Source organism: Choloepus didactylus, chromosome 21 (genome assembly GCF_015220235.1).
Source record: "Choloepus didactylus isolate mChoDid1 chromosome 21, mChoDid1.pri, whole genome shotgun sequence".
Taxonomy (NCBI): Eukaryota; Metazoa; Chordata; class Mammalia; order Pilosa; family Megalonychidae; genus Choloepus; species Choloepus didactylus.
This window is the reverse complement of record NC_051327.1, coordinates 37,016,261-37,040,347: the sequence shown is the minus strand read 5'-3', so window position 1 is coordinate 37,040,347 and position 24,087 is coordinate 37,016,261. Positions and strand designations below refer to the sequence as shown.

General features: G+C 48.6%; 1 protein-coding gene across 7 annotated transcripts in view; it reads right to left on the bottom strand.

The window, feature by feature from the left end:
* CLEC16A (C-type lectin domain containing 16A) overlaps window positions 1–24,087 on the bottom strand; it is a 228,115-nt gene that overhangs the window by 52,330 nt on the left and 151,698 nt on the right. For all 7 annotated transcript variants that reach the window (XM_037815367.1, XM_037815369.1, XM_037815363.1 and 4 more), the window contains one exon: window positions 1,030–1,181. In XM_037815367.1, the coding sequence (XP_037671295.1) occupies window positions 1,030–1,181 (152 nt within the window). The remainder of the gene's footprint in view (window positions 1–1,029; window positions 1,182–24,087) is intronic.

The window sequence follows — 24,087 nt, the reverse complement described above, 5'->3', positions numbered from 1 at the left end:
TGGAGCCTGGGACACGGCTGGTTGGTCACGTTACGTTGGGGTAGGACGTAGGTCGGCCTGAGCAAGGCCTTTCAGCCACCAGAACCACTCGTCAGGGAAATGGACTACCTTGAAATAGAGCAGGCCTCAGGCCTGGAAATGTGTGCTGGACGTCCAGGAACTGGGGTATGACAGGGAATGTGTCCTAGAAGGCCATTTTAAATCACTAAATCAATGAGCTAGTATTGGTACACCCATCATACTGATCAACATTAAAAACCAGCCCTCCACCTTGCAGTCTGGAGATTTAGAGCCGAGGTCTGTTGGAGACAGGGTAAGGAAAAGGGAATGCTCAGAAACTGCCAGTGCTAACAGTCATTTCAGAGAGAATCAGCAGGATCTACTGGCATTTAAAATAGGCACACCCCAGCTTCTTGGAATCTGCCCTTGGGAAACTCTTACACAAGTGGCAGGAGGCAAGAACAATTCTGCTCACCGCAGTGCCACTTGCAAAGGTAAAGACTGGACACAACAGACAGGGCCCTACCAGCTAAATATACTTTGGTCTAGTTATGCAGCAGCTAAGAGAACACCAGTGGGACTAAGTATACTAGCACGGTTAGCTCCCAACACATACTGTTGAGTGAAAAAAGCCAAGTTTACAACATGTTCAATGTGACACCATTTAATTAAATACACGTGCACACCCACACTTGAGTATATGTATATAATTTTAAAAAATAAGTATATGTAATTATATTTATATACATACATATATTTATACATGCATTTGGTAGAGGAAAGGTCCGGAAAGAATGAACTGAAAACTGAAGTTTATCTCTTGGGGAGAAGGGAGGTGTAAAGATGGAGGATCTTGTCAAAGAGGACTTGGACCTTAGCTGTGTATCTGTGCAACATTTTAACTTTTTTCAAGAACTGCTTCATATATTCCTTTTGTTGTTAAAAATCATCAAGAATGAGAATTATTTTGGTGTGTGTGTGTCTGTACAGTCAACCAAGAAGGATTCTCTCAGCTCCTGGCCATCTCACCTGCAGGAGGCCTGCAAACTTGACCACGCCCCAACCAAGCCTGGACACGTCAGGCTCCACCAAACTCATCTGGTAAATGTCGACGGCCAGGAACCGCTGGACCATGCCGCCGTCCTTGGTGATCACCGTGCAGGCGATCAAGTCGCTGTTATCTGGAAGGAGGGGGACAGAGAGTGGTGAGGTGGGCTCGGACTGCCCAGCAGGGGCTGGATGTCCCCAGGCGGACTCTCGTTCTGACCGTGGCTGAGCTCGGGGGTCGAGTCATCCTTGCAGTCACACAGAGCTGTCCTGAGTCCCTGCTCTTCCGGTTCCCCTGGACAAACTGCTTAATCTCTCTGGGCCCAGATGCCTCCTCTGAAAACTGGGGAGGATGCCAGCCCCCTCGAAAGCACTGTCTGTGAGTGTGAACTGCTATAGCACATGTAAAGCATTAGCATGATGTTTACTGAATATCAGGTACTTGAACCATAGCCAAAAAAATAAATGAACCAAGAACCCCACCACACGGAGAGCAGTTTAAAGCTGTGAAGGTGATGGCCTAAATTTAGTAAAGACTGGAAAACAACAGTCTCCTGCCTGATAGAGAATCACCAAGCCCACTGACTTTGCCCAGAACTCTGCCCTACACGGTGTGTGATTCCGGGAAAGGCACTTGACCCCTGTGAGCCATGCTTTTCCTATCTATAAAATGGGCACAGTGTCCCCAGTCTTGGGATACTTGGTGTGTTAAATGAGAGCAGTCAGGTGAAGCATTTAGTGCGGGGTCTTGCCTGGCGAGGGTCCTCAGCAAACGCCAGGTGCCTTCTCTTACTTCAAAGTAATCTCAAATTTGACACCTAATTTAGCACCTGCCCTTGAAAAGACCAGAGCAACACAAGCTCATTCAATCTAGAGTCAAAGTGAGTTCCTCCAGTGACCATCTCTGCTCCAGGGGTTTAAAAAGAAACAGCCCTTGACCTGACTCCCAGGGGTGTAAATCTCCCTGGCAACGCAGGATATAACTCCCAGGGATGAATCTGGACCCAGCATCATGGGATTGAGAACATCTTCTTGACCAAAAGGGTGATGTGAAATGAAATGAAATAAAGTTTCAGTGGCTGAGAGATTTCAAATGGAGTTGAGAGGTCACTCTGGTGGACATTCTTTTTTTTTTTGCATGATATCTGTTTTATTTTTTTTTCTTTTTAAATTTTATTTTGAAATAAATTCAAACTTACAGGAACAGTTGCAAAAACAATACAAACCCCATACACAGAACTCCAGCATACCCCAAACCCCTTCCCCCGATACCCCGATCCACCAACTTTAACATCATGTCATACTATCATTTCTTTCTTTCCCTCCCTCCCTCCCTCCCTATCATCCATCATCTATTGCTCTGTCTTCTGAATATATGAGAGCAAGCTGTACACATCCTTGAACAAACAATACAATTCACATATACATTTCCCGTGAACAAGAACATTCTTTTATGAATCTCTAATGGACATTCTTATGTACTATATAGCTAACACCTCTTAGGTTTTAATGTATTGGAATAGCTAGAAGTAAATACCTGACACTATCAAACTCCAACCCAGTAGTCTGGACTCCTGAAGAGGATTGTATAACAGTGTAGCTTACAAGGGGTGACAGTGTGATTGTGAAAACCTTGTGGATCACACTCCCTTTACCTAGTGTATGGATGGATGAGTAGAAAAATGGGGACAAAAATTGAATGAAAAATAGGGTGGGATGGGGGGGATGATTTGGGTGTTCTTTTTTACTTTTATTTTTTATTCTTATTCTGATTCTTTCTGATGTAAGGCATGACTATATGATAGAGCTGTGAACAGCTGATTGTACACCATGGATGACTGTATGGTATGTGAATATATTTCAATAAAACTGAATTTAATTTAAGAAAAAAAGAAAAAAAAAAGAAACAGCCCAACCAGAAACAACCGAAATGGCCCCAAATAGGGGAAATCATGTTTTTGGTTTTTTTTTTTTTCCCATCAGATGGGAAAATTATATACCCATTTAAAAATTATGTTTAACCAGACTGCCAACCGTGGTTACCTATTGGAGGGAAGTGAGATGTGGGGGTGGGGGTGGGTGGGGCAGAATTTATGGGAGAACTTTCAGTTTTGCTCTATGTATCACTGTCTTGCTGGAAATTATCTTCAAGTGAGAAGTATTCAAGCTGTGCTTTTGAGCTACATATAAAAAAACCCCAGTTACAAAATCATGTTGACAAATAATTGCAATGACATTGGAACACATTACAATTTTAAGCGGAAAAGTAGATAAAACCTTTATTACTATGATCTTGAGATGTTAAAAAAAAGAAAAAGAAACCCAAGCGCAGGGAAATATACCAAAATGTTAACAGAGGTCTCTGAATAGGCTGTTGGGTGAGCCTTGTGTTCTTTACTCAATACTGAAAACATCTTCTTTAATGAAAATCTTTTACTTTTTAAAGCAGGGAAAACGCCCACAAAGCCAAGCCTTTACAAACTGTAAAACCTGCCAGCTGCCCTCCCTCTTTCCCTCCCTCCTCCCTCTCTCTTCAACAGGCCACTCCACCTCCTCGTCTCCCACAGGCACACCGTAAGTGCCCCGAGGCTTGGCCTGGGGAAGCCAGCACCGCCACACTCTGGGCCAGTGGGTCTGTCGGCAGGCGACAGCCTTCCCTTCAAGCACGGTGGCTTTGGGGGCTTCAGGGGAAAACAAAAAAAAGATGCACCACCTCCACCACAAATTAAAGAAAAGGAAGGGAAAAAACCCAAAGCGGAACAACTTTCAGAGATGTAACTGAGACATCAAAGCCCTGTGAGAACGCGGTGAAAGATTTCATAAGAAAACTCAAGAGCAACCGTCACCCGGCGAGGCAGGCCCACTCTCGGGTGATGCAGCCTCTCGCCTCTCAGAGGCTGTGGGGGCAGTTAAGGAGAAATGAAGTGGGCTTCTACCGACTTCGGGGATGAAGGAAATGCTGGTCTTGTGTGACTGTTTGTGGGTCACTCGCATATCATTTCGGCGAACTCCTCCACCCTACCTGGGCCCTCGGCTGTGCCACACGCCACATGGACTTCCTGTCTGGCGCCTGGGAGGGGATGGGCTGCCCGGTCACCTTGGATCGGCACGGGGTCTTGGACATGGGGGCAATCAGGAGTTACTGAATGGAACCCAATTTTCTCCACTCTCTAAGTCTTTCACCTGCTACATTCATGCGAGCACTCATTCATTCACTCTCATTCACTCACTCATTCATTCCCTCATATACTCACCCATTCACACACCCATTCACTCTTGCTCATTCATTCACACACTCACACACCCATTCACTCATTTACTCACCCAGTCACACATTCATTCACATACTTGTTCATTCACTCACTCATTCACTCACCCATTCACATATTCATTTACTCACTCACCCATTCACTCAAACACCCATTTACTCACTCACTCATTCATTCACATTCACTCACCATTCACTCACCCTTTCACTCACCCATTCACACATTCACTCACTCACCCATTCACACACCCATTCACTCTTGCTCATTCATTCACACTCACATACCCATTCACTCATTCACATACTCATTCACTCACACTCATTCACCCACAGTCATTCACTCACTCACCCATTCACTCACTCACTCACCCTTTGACACAGTCATTCAACACCCATTCACTCACTCATTTACTCACACACTCATTCACTAACTCACCCATTCACTCACTCATTTGTTCACTCATTCAAACACACTGGAATTTCTGAGAGCCAACTGAGGAGCAGGCATGAAGCCAGGCAGTGGTTCTACAGTGGACAAGGCAGACCCAGCCTCTGCCCTCATGAAGCTGACATTCTAGTGGAGGCAAACAGACTAAAAAACCCAGCCAATACACTAAGAAAATTGCTGCAAGATGATATCCCTGTCACAAAGACGCAAACCAGGGCTGAGGCAGAAGATTCTGGGGTGGGCCAGGTACCTGCTTTGGGAGGGTACAGCAGGAAGGCTTCCTAAAGAGGCCTTTTAGTCTAGGACCTCAGGGGGGTGGAGGGGCCAAGCGAGGCCAGGAGCTGGGAGAGCGATGCAGGCAGGAGGATCAGTAAGTGCCAAGGCAGGCAAGGGCTCAGTGTGCTGGGCACAGCGGCAGGCAGGGAGCGAGGACAGAGCAGCTGGCCCTGCAGCACCACAGTGAGGGGTGTGGATTTTGGGCTGAGTCAGAGGGAGCCATGCGGGGTGCTGAGGGGTCGCTGGAACACGGCACACGGAGAGGACTCCAGCAGGCAGCTGCTGTGGTGTGTGGTGGCCTCACGAGCCTCTCTGCCCTCACTTGGGAATGACCTGGGACCGGGTGAGGGCAGTGTAGGTGGCAGGTGACACAAGGTTTCCTGGTCATCCGGACACCGTGTTTCCCAAATCTCACTGCCTGTCAGAATCTCCTGCCCTGCCCCCCCCCCAACTTCCCTCCAAAAGGGGTGGGGCCCAGGACTCTGTATTTTATGCATGATTTTTCTGTAAACCTACAATTTCTCTAATAAAAAATTTAAAAAAATTACAGAAAATTATCAGAAGATGATGTAGGAAAAAATCTATGTGGCCTTGGGGGCAGGGAAAAAGAATCAATGCATACAAATAGGTAAATGTAAGATAAATGGACTACATCAAAATGAAAACTTAATTCATATAACAAATGATTTTGTAAACAGACAGACCAGGGAAAATATTTGCAAAATATCTCTGAGCGGCAAAAGATGAATAAAGCAGTAAATGCAAAGGGCTGTCGCAGGTGTCATTCACAAACGAGAGAATGGGAACAGCCAATAAATACATGCCAAGGAGCTCACCCTCGCAAGAAACAGGGAAATAAATTAAAACAAGATGCCGTCTTCTACCCATCAGAATGGTAAAAATGAAAAGATCTGATAATACTGGGTGTTGGCAAGGATGTAGGGAAACTGGCATTCTCACAAATGGCTAAGAGGAGAACACACTGACATAGTTACTTTGAAGAATAAATTAGCATTATTTATTAAAACTGAAAGTTTCACACCCTACAACCCGGCAAGAGGTATGTTCCCAAGAAAAATACACACACGTGGGCCACGAGACTCATACGAGGATGCTGACAACAGCATTTGGGCCTGTAACAACCCAAACATCCAGCAACAAGGGGAAACCTAAATGAAATGTGCATATTCATTCAATGCAAAAACCCTACAGCAATGAGTGAACTGAACTGGGAATTGAATAATGAGCGAAAAAATGAATTAGATCTCTAGATATTTCAAAAGTTAGGTCACAAGAATATAGGTAAAATGCAAGTTGCACCATGATACATAAACATAACACGTTTCATGTATAAGTAAACCACGCAAATGATACTGTGTATTTTCTATGGGTTCAAACATGTGTATTTAAAAGAATAATAAAAAAAAGTCTGGCAGGATGCACAATGATGACCTCTTTGCAAGGAAGGAGGTGGGTTTGAGGTGGGGTGAGGATTAAGGTGATTTCGGTTTATATGCGCTGCTCTGATTTTCCAAAGGAAAACAGATATGCTATTTGCGTACTTAAAACGAAATAAAGAAAAAAGCAAATCACTTTCCACACTCTTTCAAGAAGGGCCTTGGGTTCTTTGGAGCCTGGCCAGGGTTGAGCAGCACATGCCCGGTCAGGAAGGCGTTAGACAATCACTGTGCACCAGGTGATGGCGATGGCGAGAAGCCAAGAGCTGCCAACAGCACTATTCGGTGAACAGGTAGGGACAGTTTCCCAAGCAGCCAAACATGTGAGCTGAAGAGCTCTGGCATCCAGTTCAACATGCACGCATGCACACACACACACAAGGACACACCTGCACACGTGCGGCCTGAGCGCTCACTCAGGGCCAGGCAGGGAAACCTGGGATCCCGTCAGCAGAGCTGGCCCCGGGAATGCACCGCTGTGTGCAGAAAGATGTCTGTTCTGGAGAGGAAGCAGGCTGCCCGGGCAGAGCAGGGGAATGCAGTGTTGTTCCATCATACCCCAGGACCCAGGAGGCATGGCATGCCTCGCAACGGAAACCTGCCCCAGGAAGAGGTGACAGTTCCCTCTTACTCCTAGGCACTGACTTTTGTTTATTTACTGGGGGGCGAGGGAGAGGGCTAGTCATTTTATTTTAGTAAATATTAAGTTTATTGACATCATTCATGGGGTTCCCACTTTAAAAGGTACGAAACTGCAGTGGACAAGAAGTCTCCCCAATCCCCTCCCCAGAGGCCACGAATCCTTGTCATCTGCCCACCAAGCATTTCCAACTATTGATGTAGCTGCATTCTCCCTACCTTTTCCTTCTTTCCTATACACTGTGTTCACTTGACCATGTGTTGGAAATTGAATCACACCATCCACAAGACACGTTCAAGTCTTACTCTGCGTTTCTGTGGCTCTGAACCTGTTTGTACGTAAGACCTTTGAAGATGTTATTAGTAAAGGCACAGCCAAACGGAATGAGGGGGTGCTTAATCCATACAGCTGACGTCCTTAGAATAAACAAAGGAAACGGGACTTGGCAGAGGAAGCCAGGAGCCAGCAGAAACCAGACACAAGGAGAGACGGCCGCGTGACAGGGGACTGCCAGGACACCACAGCCTCCAGGAGAAAGCCAGCCCTGCCAATATCTGATGTCAGACTTCAAGCCTCCAAAGCCAGGAGACAATCACTTCCTATTGAAGCCAACCCACCGTGTGGTATCTGTCATAGCCACCCGGCCAACTGAGGCAGCAGGTAACCTGCTGACATGCCCGCACACAGAGCCTCTCCTACTCTTTTCTACAGCTGCACTCTGCCCACTGTATGGAAGACTCCAACTGATTTAACCGCTCCCCGACTGACACACATTCAGGCTGTTTCCAAACTTCTGCTACAACAGACAAGGAACATCCTTGTACTTGTGAAAGCAAATCTATAGCAGCAAAGTAGAGCTTGTACGTAAATCTTTCTCTTTAAAGCATTCACTTTTTTTTTTTACTGAAATAAATTTATTTAAAAAGGAAATGTCACATAATTACCATGAATGGAAGAATTAATTTATAATAAATAAGGTAGGTATGAAATAAATTAAAGAAAAAAGACTATTTTATTAAAACTATAGCTTGAAGGCTACTCTTTTTTGTTAAAAGGGGAGATCCAGAGTTTAAGAGGGTCTGAGACAAACCAGTACCAGTCAGAGACTTCCTCCTTGGAAGGAAACAGAAAGAACCAGAGGGGAACCGAAATGAATTTTCTGATGGACAGCATTTTCCAAAGATGGCCTTAGCAGTGTCTTCCCCCCCTACATGCGCTTCTTACAGTGGGACCCCAACACTCCTCCCATCAGGTGGTGGGGTCCATGTCCTTTCTCCTTGAACCTGGAGGGCCCCTGTGACTGCCTAGACCAGTGGAGTGCAGCAGGAGTGATGCCGTAGGATTTGTGAGTCAAGATCAGAAAAACTCTCGGAACCCAGCCACCACGCTGTGAGGAAGCCCAAGCAGCCCTGGAGAGGCCCATGTAGAGAGAAACCAAGACCCCCGGGCCCACAGGCAGCCCCAACGTGCCAGACTCCATTGATCCTCTAGTCTCCCGCTGAGCCACCTCAGCCGATGCCATGTGGGGCGGAAGCAAACTGTTCCCACTGAGCCCTGGCCAAATTACAGATTTGCAAGCAAAATGGAAGACTGTAGTTGTTTTCAGCCACTAAGTTGTAAAGTAGTTCGTTAAGGAGCAATAGATAAATCTGTGCTATATCCAGGCACACTTAAAATTCTACAATTCTTACAGCGCCACCAAGGACTGGCATGCCACACTTTTCAAGACTGGTCTGGAGAAGCAGCCCGGGGCTGACTCTAGATGCTCAGAAGGTCCTGCAGTGTGAAGCAGAACAAAGGGAAATGAATGCAGCCATTTTCAAACAGAATTCTCAGACAATGGGAGAGAGGAGGAGAAAAGGAAAAAGCCTGCAGGAGCCTCCTTAGCAGGAAGCACAGAACTAGGGCAGTGTGGCCTGGTCGAGGGAGTGTGGCCTTTGGGGCCAGGGAGGCTTGGGTTGAGAGCCCAGCTTTGGCATTAATAACGTGTGACCCTGGACAAGTCCCCTCCCTTCTCTGAGTCTCCAGTTCCTCACTTACAAAAATAAGAACTAACCCCTGTGGGGCTGTGGGGGGCCTGAGAGAGGGAGGGAGCCATCCATCCCCACCAGGGTCCCGGCAGGGCCTTCCTTAGTGGTGGGGTGGGGGGGTCCTCCCTGGCAGAAGTCAAATTGCCTGGAAGTTCCCTGACTTTTTGGAGCCATGACTCTCTCTAGCCAGAACGCTTCTGCCTGAGTTCAAGTCATGCTGTCTGAATGCAGGCTCTCGACTGTGTGAGTTTCTTCCGAAGGAGAACATGAATCATGGTTTTCAGCTGTTCCTCAGAACTCCTGTGGGGTCACTGAGTAAGTGAGTTACACAGGTCCCAGGCTTCCCCGGCGGCCTTCCCTGACCCTCTTATCTGTCGCTGCCCCGTCTTCCTAGCTGCTCTCTGCCATATAGCTCCAGCATTCCCCCCTCCCCTTTCCCCTCCAGTGCCTGCAGAGCACCTGCCACTCTGGAATTATCCCATTCCCTCCTTCTTTACTGAGGCCTGCCTCCCTATCTAGATTGTCAGCTCCAAGAAGACAGGGTCCCACCTAAGCAGTTTCATTCACTGCTGCTCCCCGAGAGCAGGCACGCAAGAAGGACATGTCGTCTGCATGGAGGGAAGCAAATGTCCTTTGGTGCTCCCAATTTGAGGCAAAGTGCTTCTCACCCAGCCCCTCCTTTGCCAGCCCTGGGCTGGAGCCTGCCCCCACAGCCCACTCTGACAGGCTGTAGCTCATTACTGAGCAATAAATGGGGCAGATTGACTTTTGCCATACTTAAATAATCCCTTCACAATAAAACATGGATGCCAATACTGTAATTTAATTCTTGGCATGGGTGGCTCTGTATACATTAGAATGGAAGTCTCCATCCTTACAGCAGGATCTCTAGGGCAGCAGAATTCCAGGGCTTTGAAATCCCATACCTGGGCTTGAGGGCCAATTCTCAGACATGGCCACAGCTGGAGTCTTAAGATTTGCAACTCCGAATGTAAACATTGCAACAAGTGTTTTAGGCACATGTTGTTGATCTGAGGTAAGATGGGGGGCTGTGAACAGGGGACACAGATTCCTTGAGAGAAGGAAGGCTCACCAGGGGATACCAAGATACTGGAAGGCACGTGACATTTCATGGCTGTTAGGAAACCCGACAGGCACATGCTTCCGTTTGCAAGGGCTTGCGGCCTGGGAAACTGCAGGCAGAGCAGCTGCTTATGGGACAGACTGACATCCACTGGAGCCTGTGAACCTTCCTAGGAGACTGTGGTGCCACCTGGACTTCAGCGCTCTAAAGCCACCTACCTAAGGACTGTCAGGGCTGAGTTTAAGCCAGGACCAAGCTCCCATGAGGTCTGGGGCATGGGTTTGTGGCTTCCAGAGGGCACATACTAGACAGGTCAAGCAACTTCCCCACGGCTGAGCTAGGAGCCAGAGCAGGACTGTGTGCCCTTCACACTGACCTGGAGAGCCATGCCTCTGGATGGGGCTGGGGACAGAGTGTTGTCCCCTGGAAATCAGCCTGACTGGGATGGCGGAAGGTACTAGGTGGCCCTGAATAATGCTCTGACAGTGACTCCAGGAAAAGCTTGGAGTGCAGGGCTCTCTAATGACAGAACGCAGCTGAGGGAAGAGGCCTGAATCCACCATAGTGCCCGGCTGGGAAGCAGCTGAATCATCGGCTAAGGAGAGGGAGGGAGGGAGGGAGGAAGAGGAGGAGAGAGGAGAGAGAGGGAGAGACAGAGGGGGAGAGAGAGAGAGAGAGAGAAGAAGGAAAATAGAGGGAGGGAGGGGAGAAGGAGGCAGAGAGGGAGAGGGAGAGAGAGAAGGATAGAGGGAGAGAGGCAAGAGAGAGGGAAAGAGGGAGGGGCAAGCAGACACAAGCAGTAAATCAGAAGCCCAGTGGGAAAGTGCAATCCATCTCCTAATTTTAGTCACCACTCTATCAGAGTCCACTACAAAAATGAAAACAATATCCCTTCTGTGGTATAAAAAAGTTACACCACATTTTCTTGGGAATTACCTTCAGTGCTTAGAAAAGGAAGCCCTGAGCTGATTCAAATGGAACCCAGCAGAGCTGGGCCAGAGGATCTGGGCCCCATTGAAGTCTACAGACCCACCCCAAGGAGGGCAAATGGTCTTGTGCAAATACCCAGACCTCTCTGAGCCTGGATTAACTCCAGGGAGAGACTCAGATGATCCCGGCAAGGCCCAGAGACTCTGTGCAAAAGAGAAAGAGCCCGACTGTTCGCACCTAGGGTGTAAACTAGTGCGTTCAATTAGGCTGGCTAATTCTCCTAACTGTCAAATCAATCCTTTGAAGAAAATTAAGTAACCATTTCTCCATCAACCCAGCAACAGCTTAGGGGTTATTTGCTGCAAGGAGCAATCAATTACTTTGTCTTCTCTGAAGATCCCTGAAGCATTCCTTCCCAGCAAGGTCAGGGGGCAGCTGTAAAGCAGGGTATTTCCTGGATCGAGGGTGGGCTTGGTCCATCCCCACTGCCAGGCACGAACCTTCCCCCCACCCCCACCCCCTACCCCACGCCCATCCCGCTGATAAAGAGAAGAAATATGCTGGTGGCTCTTTCTCAGATTTGCAAAGGATGACAGTGATCAGATATGCAGATATGAGGGCACTGGCTGAAATATACAGTCACCCAGGGAAATTCTGACCTACTGCCCAGTTCCAAGGGTTCAATTGTGGTCCCCTGGGCTAAGGCCACCACTTCTAAAGGGAAGTCCTGGCCTTCAGCCCCCTCAGCATCCTCCACCCACTACCCAGAGCACCCAGAGGCAGCCTCCTCGGTGGACTCCCAGGGCTCCCAAGAACACAAGCTCACGTTATCCACATGGGTGGGGTGAGGCACAGTTTGTTCATGCAGCACATACTTGAGCAGTTACCAAGTGATGGGCTGACTGACTGCTCAATGGCCCGGCCTGAGGCTTGGGGTGGGGGGGGTGGGGTGTTTGGGGGTAGGCACCTTGTCCCAGGGGCCCAGGACGGGGGCAGCACTGGCTGTGGGCTCAGTTCTACCTGCCTCCAGAGGTGGGGTTTTCCACAGCGCCAGCCAACTTCCTTTTTCTTAGCTTGATATGCACAAACTGAATCTATTACAATAATGTGCCCGGTTTCCATAAAGCAGCCAAGAAAGCCGGTCTCATTTCTCCATTTTCTACCCCTTGAAAAAGTTCAAGAGACTCTCTTCTTGGGAGAGCAACGAGTGGGAATTTTACCCTTCTTGCTCCCACATGTCCAGAACAGGCGAGGGGCAGCTCCCACTGACTGCTCACGTCTATGTATGGACAGGCAACGTGCAAAAGCTCCATTCCTGTTCCTTTTCTTAGTTCTAAACAACGTTCACAGAAAGCTCGGTGAAAACACAGTTACCAGAAACAGAATCCAAATGAGCAGCAATTCCAAGTAGAGTGTGGCACATCCCCTTATCAAGGGACACAGAGCCTACCACCCGAGACATTGCAATCTGATCTGTATGATGCATGGGTGACCACACTTATCTCTAAGTGTGTGCTCCGGAATGCCACATTTGCATAGCACATTGCATAATCTCCTCTTTGAAAATGGCCCTGTTTAGCATGAGCAAATAAAGTTACCTAACTCTGTGAGGCAGCTGAATGGAATACTTGAGATTTCCAAGAAAAGATTTGAATACCTAAGCCCTTCACCCTGCGAGATTGATGCACACAGAATCAACTCTCGCATAGCTCCCTCCTTCCTGCTACTCAGCAGCCCAGCGGGGGACAGAACAAGTACTCTGGCCATGGGGAGCCCATGTGCCCGGCCCCCTGGGGATGCCCTGCTCTGGGGCCCTCCGTGGGGTGTGTCTGGCCCACTTGGGCTTGCATTGAGCCTTTGCCTCTCCACTCCGTCTTTTATCCTCCACCAGTATCTGCCTGGTGGCTATCACTTGGTGGGCATTGGGACACACGGACGAAGGAGGCAGAGATGTCCTTGCTCTGGGTGACCTCTATGAGCCTCAGTTTCCTTATCTGAAAAGTAGAGATCCTATTGACTTCACAGGGACGCTGTCAGGTGCGGATGAAGTAAGGAACTGAAGAGGCTGCACCCAGGGCTTGTGACTTTTCTATATATGCGTCATGTGGGCACACGTTTCCTTTCTCCCTCTGAATACAGGGCTCTTGGGGATAAGGCCAAATCTTCTATTTCCCTTCTCTTTAAGGGACTTCATGTCAGAAAAGTACACCTGGGATTCTAGAGAGCAGGCCTGGCCCAGGGAATTCTCCCTTCCCAATCCCACCCCCGGGATCCCTCCTGCCAGGGAATGTAGTCCAGAGGGAGTGTTTCTGCCCAGCGTTAAACCCTCCGGCTCTAATTTTTAACCCTACCAAGAAGGCATGGTGGGAGGCACCCATGCATTGTGGGGACCCTCACACACACAGGTGCTGGGAATCCTTTGGGGAGCTCTTCCTGTCTGGTGACTCTCAGCTTGGCATTCGTGCCCTTCTTGCACTGGGGAATGGTCCCTCTTGCTAATATCCAAAGTGGACACACCTCTAGAGATAGGCCAGTTGGAGGAAGAGAACGGCTTTGTAAGCAGAACCATCTACACCCACTTTTCCCTTCACTCTCAGGCTCTTCATTCAAACATTTCTGGGGGTGCTTTCCTCCAGGCTGGACACCATGCTTGGCACAGGGGGCTGCAGGGATGGGTAAGACCGAGGCTCACCCCTTAGGAGCTCCTTGACCAGTTACATTTCAGTGTGACAAGGGTCATGGCAAGGGCAGATGAGGGGGTGGCAGAAGGCTGGAAGAGGGGCACTGACACAATCTGGGGGGTCAGGGTGGACTTCCTGGAGGAGGTGACATTTCACTGACTCCTGAAAAAAGCCTGGAAATTGGCCAAGCAAAGGAGGAAGGCACTTCAGGCTGAGCCAAGCTGGTCCCCCCTCTGGAGGACCCACTGGAGCCTCTTGCAGGCTCTCCCACCAGGCCCTGCCTTCCTGCCTAGCCTCACATTTCCAGAAACCCTTTGGGGTTCTGGGCTCTGTGCCTCACAAAGAGTGGCTGGGGAGGCATCCACGTTTGCTCCCCATCACTTGGGTTATCCCTCAAAGTCTGTCACTTTGCTGGGCCTGAGCCCCATGGTGCAAAGCCTCAGTGCTGGAGCCAGACGGCCTGGGGGGCTTCAAACCCAGCTCAGCCATCTCTCAGTGTGAGCCCTTGGCCTCTCTGCCTGCCCTCCAGTTCTAAGGTACCTCACCTGGAAAATGGGGGTGGTGGTAACAGGACCTTCCCTGCCTGGGGTGGCTATGAGGAGCAGATGATATTTGCAAAGCACTAGAACAGTGCCTGGTCCTTAGAAATAACAGAGCCCCTGAATCCAACTCAGCGAGTGCGAGCAAGTTGGGTGAGAAGGGCGGAGAGTGGGGAGGGCCTGGGCTCGCGGTGGGGTCCAGCTGCACGGTCCGAGCCAAGGCAAGTGACCACGCAGGGTGGGCCTCGTTTTCCTTGTCTCTCCGATGAAGAGGCTGGGACTAAACCACACATCTCTTTCCTAATGGGAAAGAACGTCTAAATTTCACACCAGGGGACACATTTATGGCCGTCTGGCAGAAATTAGTTCACAGAGTGAATGCTTACCGGCATAGCAGTCTGATTTTTAATTAGCTTGTGGGAATTCGGTGTGCCTCAAACATTAACAGTAAAATATGGGAGACTTCTGGTGGAGAGAAAGCCACACCTTTAGACTTAACTTCACAAACCAAATCCCCTGCTTTATGTTTTTAATCCTCAGTGTTCAAACTGATTATCAATAAACTTTTGGCACGAGAATACACATATGATTTATGGTGATATGGTTAATATGAAACTGAATCCTATCAGTATAGCTCTGTACAACCTCACACGCCCAACAGGATGGCCTTATTTAAATTCATAAACTCATTTCAGACATGAAAAAAGTAGAGAATCTCAACTATTTTCTCCCTGAGTTTTTTCCTTTTAAAAATGAGCCTGTACATGAACTACTCTACTAAGTTAATGAAGAACAGAAAAAGATCATTCCCTCGTTTTACTTAGCCATTCGGGAAACCTTTACTGAGTGTGTTCTAGAACACTGGCTCCATGAGGGCAAGGATTGTTGCTGTTTGTGCTCACTGCTTGTGGCTTGGCATGTTGTGGGGACTTATGACACCAAACATTTGTCGAGAGGAGGAATGCCTCCTTTGGGTGAGGCATGGGGGAAAGCTGAGCAGGGACAAGAGGGTGGGAAGGGCAGAGTGGAGAGTGATGAGCTTGACAGTCAAGGACATGCAGGCGGCTGAGGCTCCTGGAGCAGATGACAGGCCAGGCTGAAGCATGTGCAGAAGTCAGCAAAGGGAAGGGCACATGTCACAGGCCAGGGGTGCGAGAACATGGTGAGTTTGGGAAACGTCTCTCTTCAGTAGGCCCGGAGCCCAGGAATAAGGCAGGGAGGGCCGATGGGAGAGAGGCTGCAGGGGCTGGGGCCCAACAGTAAGGGCAGTTTAGTAAAGCCATGCCAAGGAGTGAAAACAAATGCCCAGGAACTGGGGTGGGGAGAGGGAACGGTTGTCATGGCAATGAAAGGTTTCTACTTATGGTTATTTACTAAGACTCAATTCAGGCCTTTAATTGGAAATTTAAAATTAAGGCTCAGACTGGAACTTAAAAAGGAAACAGGGTTTACTAAAGACATGAAAAAAATTAACAAGATTTCCCACTCACTCCTTTAGTTATGAATTCAACAACTATTTACTGTGCTGTCTGCTTTGTGCCAAGCACAGTCCCAGGTACTGGGGATGCAGAAGTGAAAAAGAAGGCCCCCCCCCTCCCCCAGCTCACAGTCTGCTGGGTGCAGGTGGACCATAAACAGGTGACCTAAATCTGTAAGTGGAGACAAGTGATAACACAGTGGAAGGCATTGCTAACTACGGGCACTGCTTCCCAAGTTCCACTGGAAAACGTATGCCTATGCTAGTTCCAAAAGAGGTTACTGTTATTGGGCATTTAATAAGCCCCTGACATTGTGCTCAGTGCCGGACATGAATTAACTCATTTAATCCTCAAAACAGTCCAGTGAAGGAGGTACTATTACCTGCACTCCCCAGGTGAGCACATGGGATCACATGCTAATACTATGCTTTCTTCAGGAAGGACTGAATTTCTAGGACTCCAGGCAGGAAACAGCCACGAGGTCAACCCAAGTTCCTCCTCGGCTTAAAATCAAACACCGATCCTGCCAGGAGCGTCTGCTGGTCACATACGCCTGAAGGTCTGATGGACCCAGACCAGCTGGGCAAACACCCACCCCACTCTGCCAGCGGAGCAGCAGCTGGCAGAGCCAGCATCTGCACAACCTGATTTGGGTCAGGCTAATTGAATATCACTGACTGCAGCGTCTCCTGCCGAATTCTTGGTAGAGGAAATCCACCAAAAGGATGAGAAGGGAAAGGTTAGAGAGACAGGAGATTCTGGCAGGAGAATCGCAGAGAGCAAGACACGCAAGAAAACCCAGCAACTGAGGAGTGGGGCGCCAGCAGACGGCCTTGCCAAAAAGTGGCCACTCTGAACACCCCGCACTTTTCCTGAGCTCTAAGCACAGAAGTTTGGCTCAAATTTGTTTGCCAAAAAGAAGGAAAAAAAAAGGCAGAGCAGTGCTTTCTTTACCTGAGAGCTGGTCAGGTTCTCCACTGGTAAACCAGTCTCAACAAAGGCAGAGGTCAGACCCAGGCTGCAGCAGCTACTGACTCTGGGCAGGCCTGGGTACCCTGGAGCCCCCGCCACCTCCCCCAGGGGCATGGCACTGCCCTGGCAGGACAGTAGCCTCAAATCCCTTGGTCCCTGCTTCCTGCTGTGGGCTGGGCCTCTGCTTTGCTGATAACAGCACTGACCACACAGACCACAGGGAATGAACCCAGAGACACACTGCAAGCTGTCAGTGCTCCATGAACACCACTGTGACTGTCATCGTCCTGTTCGCTGAGTCTTCACCCACGCCTGCAAGGTAGCCCTTGCTGAATCCGTTCACTCCACAGGTGAGGAGGCCCGAGGTGCAGCAGGGTTCAAAACATGCCCTCATACACCAGCGATTCTGGAAGACTCTCCACCTGTACTTTTCCCGTTTCCAAACTTGCCCACTACCTGCTAGCCAGTGGTGTCAAACACAGCAGCCAATGGCTACAGAGGGCTAAATTTAAACGAATGAAAGTGAAATAAAAATAAAAATTCTGTTCCTCTGTCACAGCAGCTGCACATGATGACTGAGGAACAGGATTTTAAATTTTATTTCATTTTCATTCATTAAAATTTTTTTTCATTCATTTAAATTTAGATAACCAGACGTCTCCCAGGTTGGAGGAAACCAGACAGGAAGCAGAGGCCCTGATACTGGGGGGCATGGGGGAAACAGCCTGCTTCCCTTCAAGTGGCTGGAGCCCCGTGCAAGGTGACCCATCTCAGGAAACCCACTCCTTGGAGCTTCCTGACCTGGAATGGGGAGCTCTGGCTCTCGGCTCACCAGTGCAGAAGCCAAGTGTGTCACCTTGGTCAACGGGCACCCCGCAGGGCCACAGAGGGGCGTACCCCCACACAGCTCTTGGTGTTAGGCAGATCAAGTGGGACAATCAGGCATGGGGAAGGCTGCAGGGCCAGGGCTGCCCTGAGCACACAATCCGTTAGCCACTGTGCTAGGCGCTTGACGCATACATCTCAGCTAATCCTTACTGCATTGGTACCCAAACTTTGTGGCACGTGGACTCATCTGGGATCTTTTTTAAACTCCTGATGCTGGCTCCCTCCCCCAGACAGTGTGACTGAATTGTCTGGGGGTGTGGCCTGGGCTGGGGAGTTCTGAAAGCTCTCCAGGTGATTCTACCCTGCAGCCAGGTTTGCATCATCTGCCCAGGCAAACCGCAGGACCCCCATTTTACAACTGAGGAGGCAGACCTGTCCAAGTCACAGCCCCGAGCCAACAGTGACCTCAGCTCTGCCTGGTGGCAGAACCTGCCCTCCTGCTACTTGAATACCAGGAACCTGCAGTCCCTGGAGAATTCAAAACCAAACTCAACCCATAATCCGTGCCCTCATCTTACTCCGAGACTCCGGGGCAAGATGTTTCAGACTATTCATAAAGAGACGCCTATTAGGGCCAAGAAGCTCGTGAGGTTCTGGGGTCCAGGTAGGGCTCACTGAGAAAGGATCAGTAAATACCCGAGGCTGTACTGCAGACTGCAACCTCCAGGCTGATGGATGGCTCACCGCGTCCTCAGGGGTTAACGAGAACAGCGCTGAACTCAGTCCTATATGTCAGCACTCCTTGCCATTAATGATTCAGGTAAAGACTACGTAAAATAATGGGGCAGAGAATGAAATTAATGGAGCTGAGCCTTTTAAAAATATTTCTGATACATCAAATTCTAATTAAAGATTAACACACACAATGGAAGTATTAAAAGGCACTTACAGAGGCCCCCAGAACAAAGGAAGAGCATGAAATCTGTCAAGGGTGAGGGAACTGATTAAATCTTCCAGATAAGGGAATTTATAAGTGACGCGAGGCATTTACTTAACCGCTGTGAATTTAAATCAGGAAAACAGCCCTTGGTTGTTCATCCAGCGGCTCGCACTGGCACAGCCCTCCTGGAGGGCAACTTGGCGATAAGCAAAGGAAGCCTTCAACAGGGCTTGCCCGAGTTTCCAGAATATAGAATTATGTGCTATGGCCCTTGTCGCAGATGGGTGATGAGATTCTGATGCTCATCTCTATTTTCTAAACTTTCTACAATGAACTGGTAAGACTTTTATAATCCAAAATAAAAAATCAGAAAGATTTCCGTGAGCCTCTATTTTCCCTTTGAGACTCTATGTGCTTCTTCAGAGAAGGGTCTGGAAGGAAACACCCAAATGTGACCCTGGTTATATCTCTGGGGAAGTGGGAGGGAGGGCAGGAGGGGCAGGAATTACCGAGTTTTGTTTTCTTCCAAGGACAATGCATCTACACAGTTATTTTTATGATTAAAAGTTCATGGCAAACATGAACCTCCAAGGGGAAGGCCCCATTTGGTGCCACTCTGGAGCTGCTGCCACTGCCTCCAGCCGGGCCGAGGTGCGTGGCCTCCACTCAGGGACTGTGGCTGCCCAGCCTGCAGCTCACTCGTGTCCCCACCCCGAGCTGAGAGAACAGCAGGACTCCTCAAGGAGCCCATGGGGCAGAGAAGATGAAGTGGCCAGGCTGAGAGTGGAACACACACAGCCGCGGTCCCTACCTGGGCTTTTTCTTGTTGGTTCCCCACTCTCTTTTCTTTTGCTTGCTGCCCCTCCTGCCTTTCTTCTCTCTTGATCTCTCTCTCTTGCAGCAGGGCCTAAAGAGGCAGGCTTTCCACCTCCCATAACATTACCACCCACTTTTTCCTGCTATTTACATCAAAGATCCTGAGCTCATACACTCGAAACAGAATGCCATTTAGAAGATTACCAACTTAAAAAAAAAAAAAAAAAAAAAGATTAGCAACTGTTCAAAGAAGAGACAAGTCATGGAAAGTGTGACTTTCATTCTGGTTCTGCTTGAGCATACCTCCCAAGAAGAAAGTAGAAACTTCAAAGGCATCCCAGACTTGAGGGAGCCCAGAACCGCGAAAGGTTAAATGCTTTATCGTGGCTGATCTGCCAATCCATGATCACGGGTGACAACTTTTTCCACCACTAGCAAGGGGCAGTATGCTTAATTAAAGGCACACAGCCCATTTAAACAGCACCTGCCCCCCCCCCCCGCCACTGCTTTGTAAGGATAACTTATTTATTTATTCTACAGACTCTATAGATTTAAATGTGATTCATGTAAAATTCATGGCAACCATGCAAAGCTAATTTTTCACATTTCAGTTCTATTATAAATTACATGGCAGAGGCAGTGAGGAAACGAGACAAAGCACATTTGGGCACTGGAGGCTAAAGCAGTCATGCAGGGCCCCAAAGCAAAAAAGGGGGGTTAGTTTCCAAAGAACTCAGATGGAAAAGGGACACAAGGTCAGGTTCTCGAGAAGTGGAAGGCCTTACGTGGCCTGGAGAGGCGTGTGTGGCCAGCTGCAACAACCAAAACTTGGATGGGGGAATCCTGCAGCTGGCTCAGGCTTCGAGGGCACTGGCTTCCCCACCTGAAGGTGAAGCTGGCCCCAGCCTTCACCAGTCATCAGGAAGCACCCTCGAGACTGTTTTACTGTAATCACACATCAGGTTGGAAACTTGTCAGGTATGGCCTGACCCATGTGGAGCTTCTGGGCCCCAGTCCCTGGAACCCCTGACTCACAGCACCTTTTGCTTTCCCTTTGAGCCCTTTGAGCCTGCATCTCTGTCACCCAAAGGTGATGCAGCAGGACCTGCCACAAGGTGACTCATTAGGACACGGGGTGGGAAAGCCAGCCAGTGCCCTGGAGTGAGGCTGAGCCTGGGCACCATTCAGAAGGGGTCAGCCCTGCTTCCCAGTACCACTGCTGTAAAAGATGATCTAGAAATAAATGGCCAGGGCCGCCGCATGGGCATGAGGATGGGTGCAGTGACGCTGGAGGTCACGGAGGCAGGTGGAGTCTCCCTGCTGACCTCACTGAAGCAGAGGTGACTTCCCCATGCCTGGGCCACTTTGGTGCCCACCCTCGTCCTCAGTGCAGGCCCAGCAAGAAGTGCTTTCAGCCATTGCCGGCAACTGCGCCTGGAAGTGACTTATGGAATGCACAGCCCAGGCATGTCACTCCTCTGCTAATGACAATGCTTTTGTTTCCTTTTGAGAGTCTCCATTCTCTTCACTGCCACGACCTGCAGGCTCTCTGCTCCTCCCTTCCACTCTCCACTCCACTCGAATCCTGCACTTGCTCTGCCCTTTCCATCCAGGCTGTCGCCTCTTCCTGGTGCACGACTGCCCACCCCCTCTGCCAGGCTGTTTCCTTATTCAAAAATAAGTTCAAGGGGAAAATCTTCATGACTTGGGATTCAGCAATGAATTTTTAGATACGACACCAAAGCATGAGCAACAAAAGAAACAATAGAAAATTGTACCACATCAAAATTAAAAACGTTTGGGCTTCAAAGGACACCATCAAGAAAGTGAAAAAACCACCTACAGATTGGGAGAAAACAGTTGCAAATCGCATATCTGATAACGGTTTAATATTCAGAATACATAAAGAACTTTTTCAACGCAACAACAAAAAGACAACCCAATTAAAAGATGGGCAAAGGGACTTGAACAGACATTTTTCCAAAGAAGATATACAAATGGCCATTAAACATATGAAAAGATGCTCAACATCATTGGCCATTAGGGAAATGCAAACCAAAAACCACAATGAGAAACCATGCTTCATGCCCTCAAGGATGGCTTGAAAAACAAATAAACAAAATACCCGGAAAATAACAAGTGTTGGAGAGGATGTGGAGAAACTGGAACTCTAGTGCATTGTTGGCGGGAATGCAAAATGGTGCAGATGCCATGGAAGGCAATATGGTGGTTCCTCAAAAAGTTAAACGTAGAATTATCATATAACCCAGCAATTCCTCTACTAGGTATACACTAAAAGAAAGTGAAAGCAGGGACTCAGACAAATATTTGTACACCAGTGTTCACAGCCACATTACTTACAATAGCCCAAAGGAGGAAATAACCCAAGTATCCATCAAAAAATGAGTGCACAAATAAAATGTGGTATTTATGCACAATGGAACATTTTTCAGTCATAAGAAGGAATAACATTGAGATATGCTGCAAGATGGATGAATTCTGAAAACATTCGTTGCGTGAAATAAGCAAGAAACACGATGACAAATATTGTATGATGTCTCTTATGTAAGATATCCAGAATTAGCAAATTTGCTGAGTCTGAAAGTAGATTAGAAGTTAGCAAGAGAAAGGGCAGGAAAGGGGGAGATTTCTCTTGGTAGGTGTAGAGTGTTTGTAAATAAAAATTAACTACAAATAGTAAATTTACTTTGGTTCAAGAGATATTATTCAGCAGCGAGACCATGCCAGGCAGCATGGATATAAAGACCTGGTCACTGTCCTTCACCTTAGGGGAGCAGGGGAAAAAGTCACATCAGGGTAAACCAAGTCTGGTCAAGGCCACCTAGCTGTCCAGCACGTGCCTGCTGTACGCCTCCCCAGAGTGCTCATAGCGGGTCTCCTCAGTGGCGACAGGGGTATGACAGTGTTCAGGACTGCCACAGGGCATCAGAGCGCTTCTGTTTGGGACCAGTTATGTGGGCACCTGTTCTAGTTTGCTAATGCTGCAGAATGCAAAACACCAGAGACGGATTGGCTTTTATAAAAAGGGGGTTTATTGGCTACACAGTTACAGTCTTAAGGCCATAAAGTGTCCAAGGTAACATATCAGTAATCGGGTACCTTCACTGGAGGATGGCCAATGGCGTCCAGAAAACCTCTGTTAGCTGGGAAGGCACGTGGCTGGCATCTGCTCCAAAGTTCTGGTTTCAAAATGGCTTTCTCCCAGGATGTTCCTCTCTAGCAAGCTTGCTCCACTTCAAAACATCACTCACAGCTGCACTCAGTTCCTTCTCTTTGAGTCAGCTCATTTATATGGCTCCACTGATCAAGGCCCACCCTGAATGGGTGGGGCCATGCCTCCATGGGAATATCTCATCAGAGTCATCACCCACAACTGGGCGGGGCACATTCCAAGCAAATCTAATCAGCACCAAAACGTTGGCCCCACAAGACTACATCAAAGATAATGGCATTTGGGGGACATAATACATTCAAACTGGCACAGCACCCCTTTCCTGCAAAGAAAAGTGGGGTGGTTTAGGAGGGAGGGCTGCGGTCACCAGAAAGCTCAGCAGTCACTTTGCAGTCGTACGACTCTGTTGCAGTTTGTTGGCGGGCCTCCTGTGTTTCACGTATTGTGCCCAGGCTTTCACGACTAGTCTGGTCTTTCAGATGAAGGAAATCTCAGACTCAGGGCTGGCTCCGCAGCAGGCCGCATGGTGTTCTGACTAATGCTTTCCCAGCCACCCTGCCACATGGAAGGGGGAGCTCCTGCATCCCAGCTCCGACTCTTATCCAGGCTGACAGTGCTCCACAGATAGCCGTGCTCTGGGCCACCACACTGGCACACACTAAAACTGACAGTGGTCGGTGGTGGTGAGGGGTGAGGGAATGGGCAACCCCTGCATGGCTGGCAGAAGGCCCACAGAAGAGCTTGTTTCGTTAAGTGCAATTTGATAACAGTTATCTTCAAATCAAAATGCCAAACTCATCCCTAGCTATTTCACCACTGGGAATCCCTCTCACCAAAGAATTGCACTTGTGAACAAAGAGTTACTCACAAGGTGATTCCCTGGGGATTCTTGGTGACACTGAACCTGGGAACTGTCTAAATGTCCATGGCGGGGTATGGAGCACTCAGGGCACATCCATTTCAGGCAACAATGTGCATTTAAGTTCTGTCCACATGTCTGGACACAAGGAAGCCCTAGTTTTCAGTGCAGAAACCAAGCTGCAGAATAAGAGGTACATGGTCCCATTTGTGTAAAAACCACAGCTACAGCGAGTCATTCAATAAATACTGAGTAACTCCTAAGTGCCAGGCCTGTGCCAGGGCAGTGGTGGCAGTGGTGAGTAAGACAAACAGTCTATATCTTACGAGCACAAACATTGATGTGTGCAAGTATAGAGAACACGGTCTGGGAGGAAATACACCTGAACGGAAGCTGGGCATCCTGCAGGAGAGGTTGGCAGGAGTGGGCAGGGACTGCCGGATGGCTGGAGAAGGTTGCGGGGGGATTTTCACTTTTTACTCCACCCACTTTGGGGTTATTTGAGCATTATTTACAACTGTTGCTATATTAAACAGCAAAAGGAAAACATGAAATTACTGACTCGATGGGAGGCCCACATCCTGACTGGCTCTAGAACGGG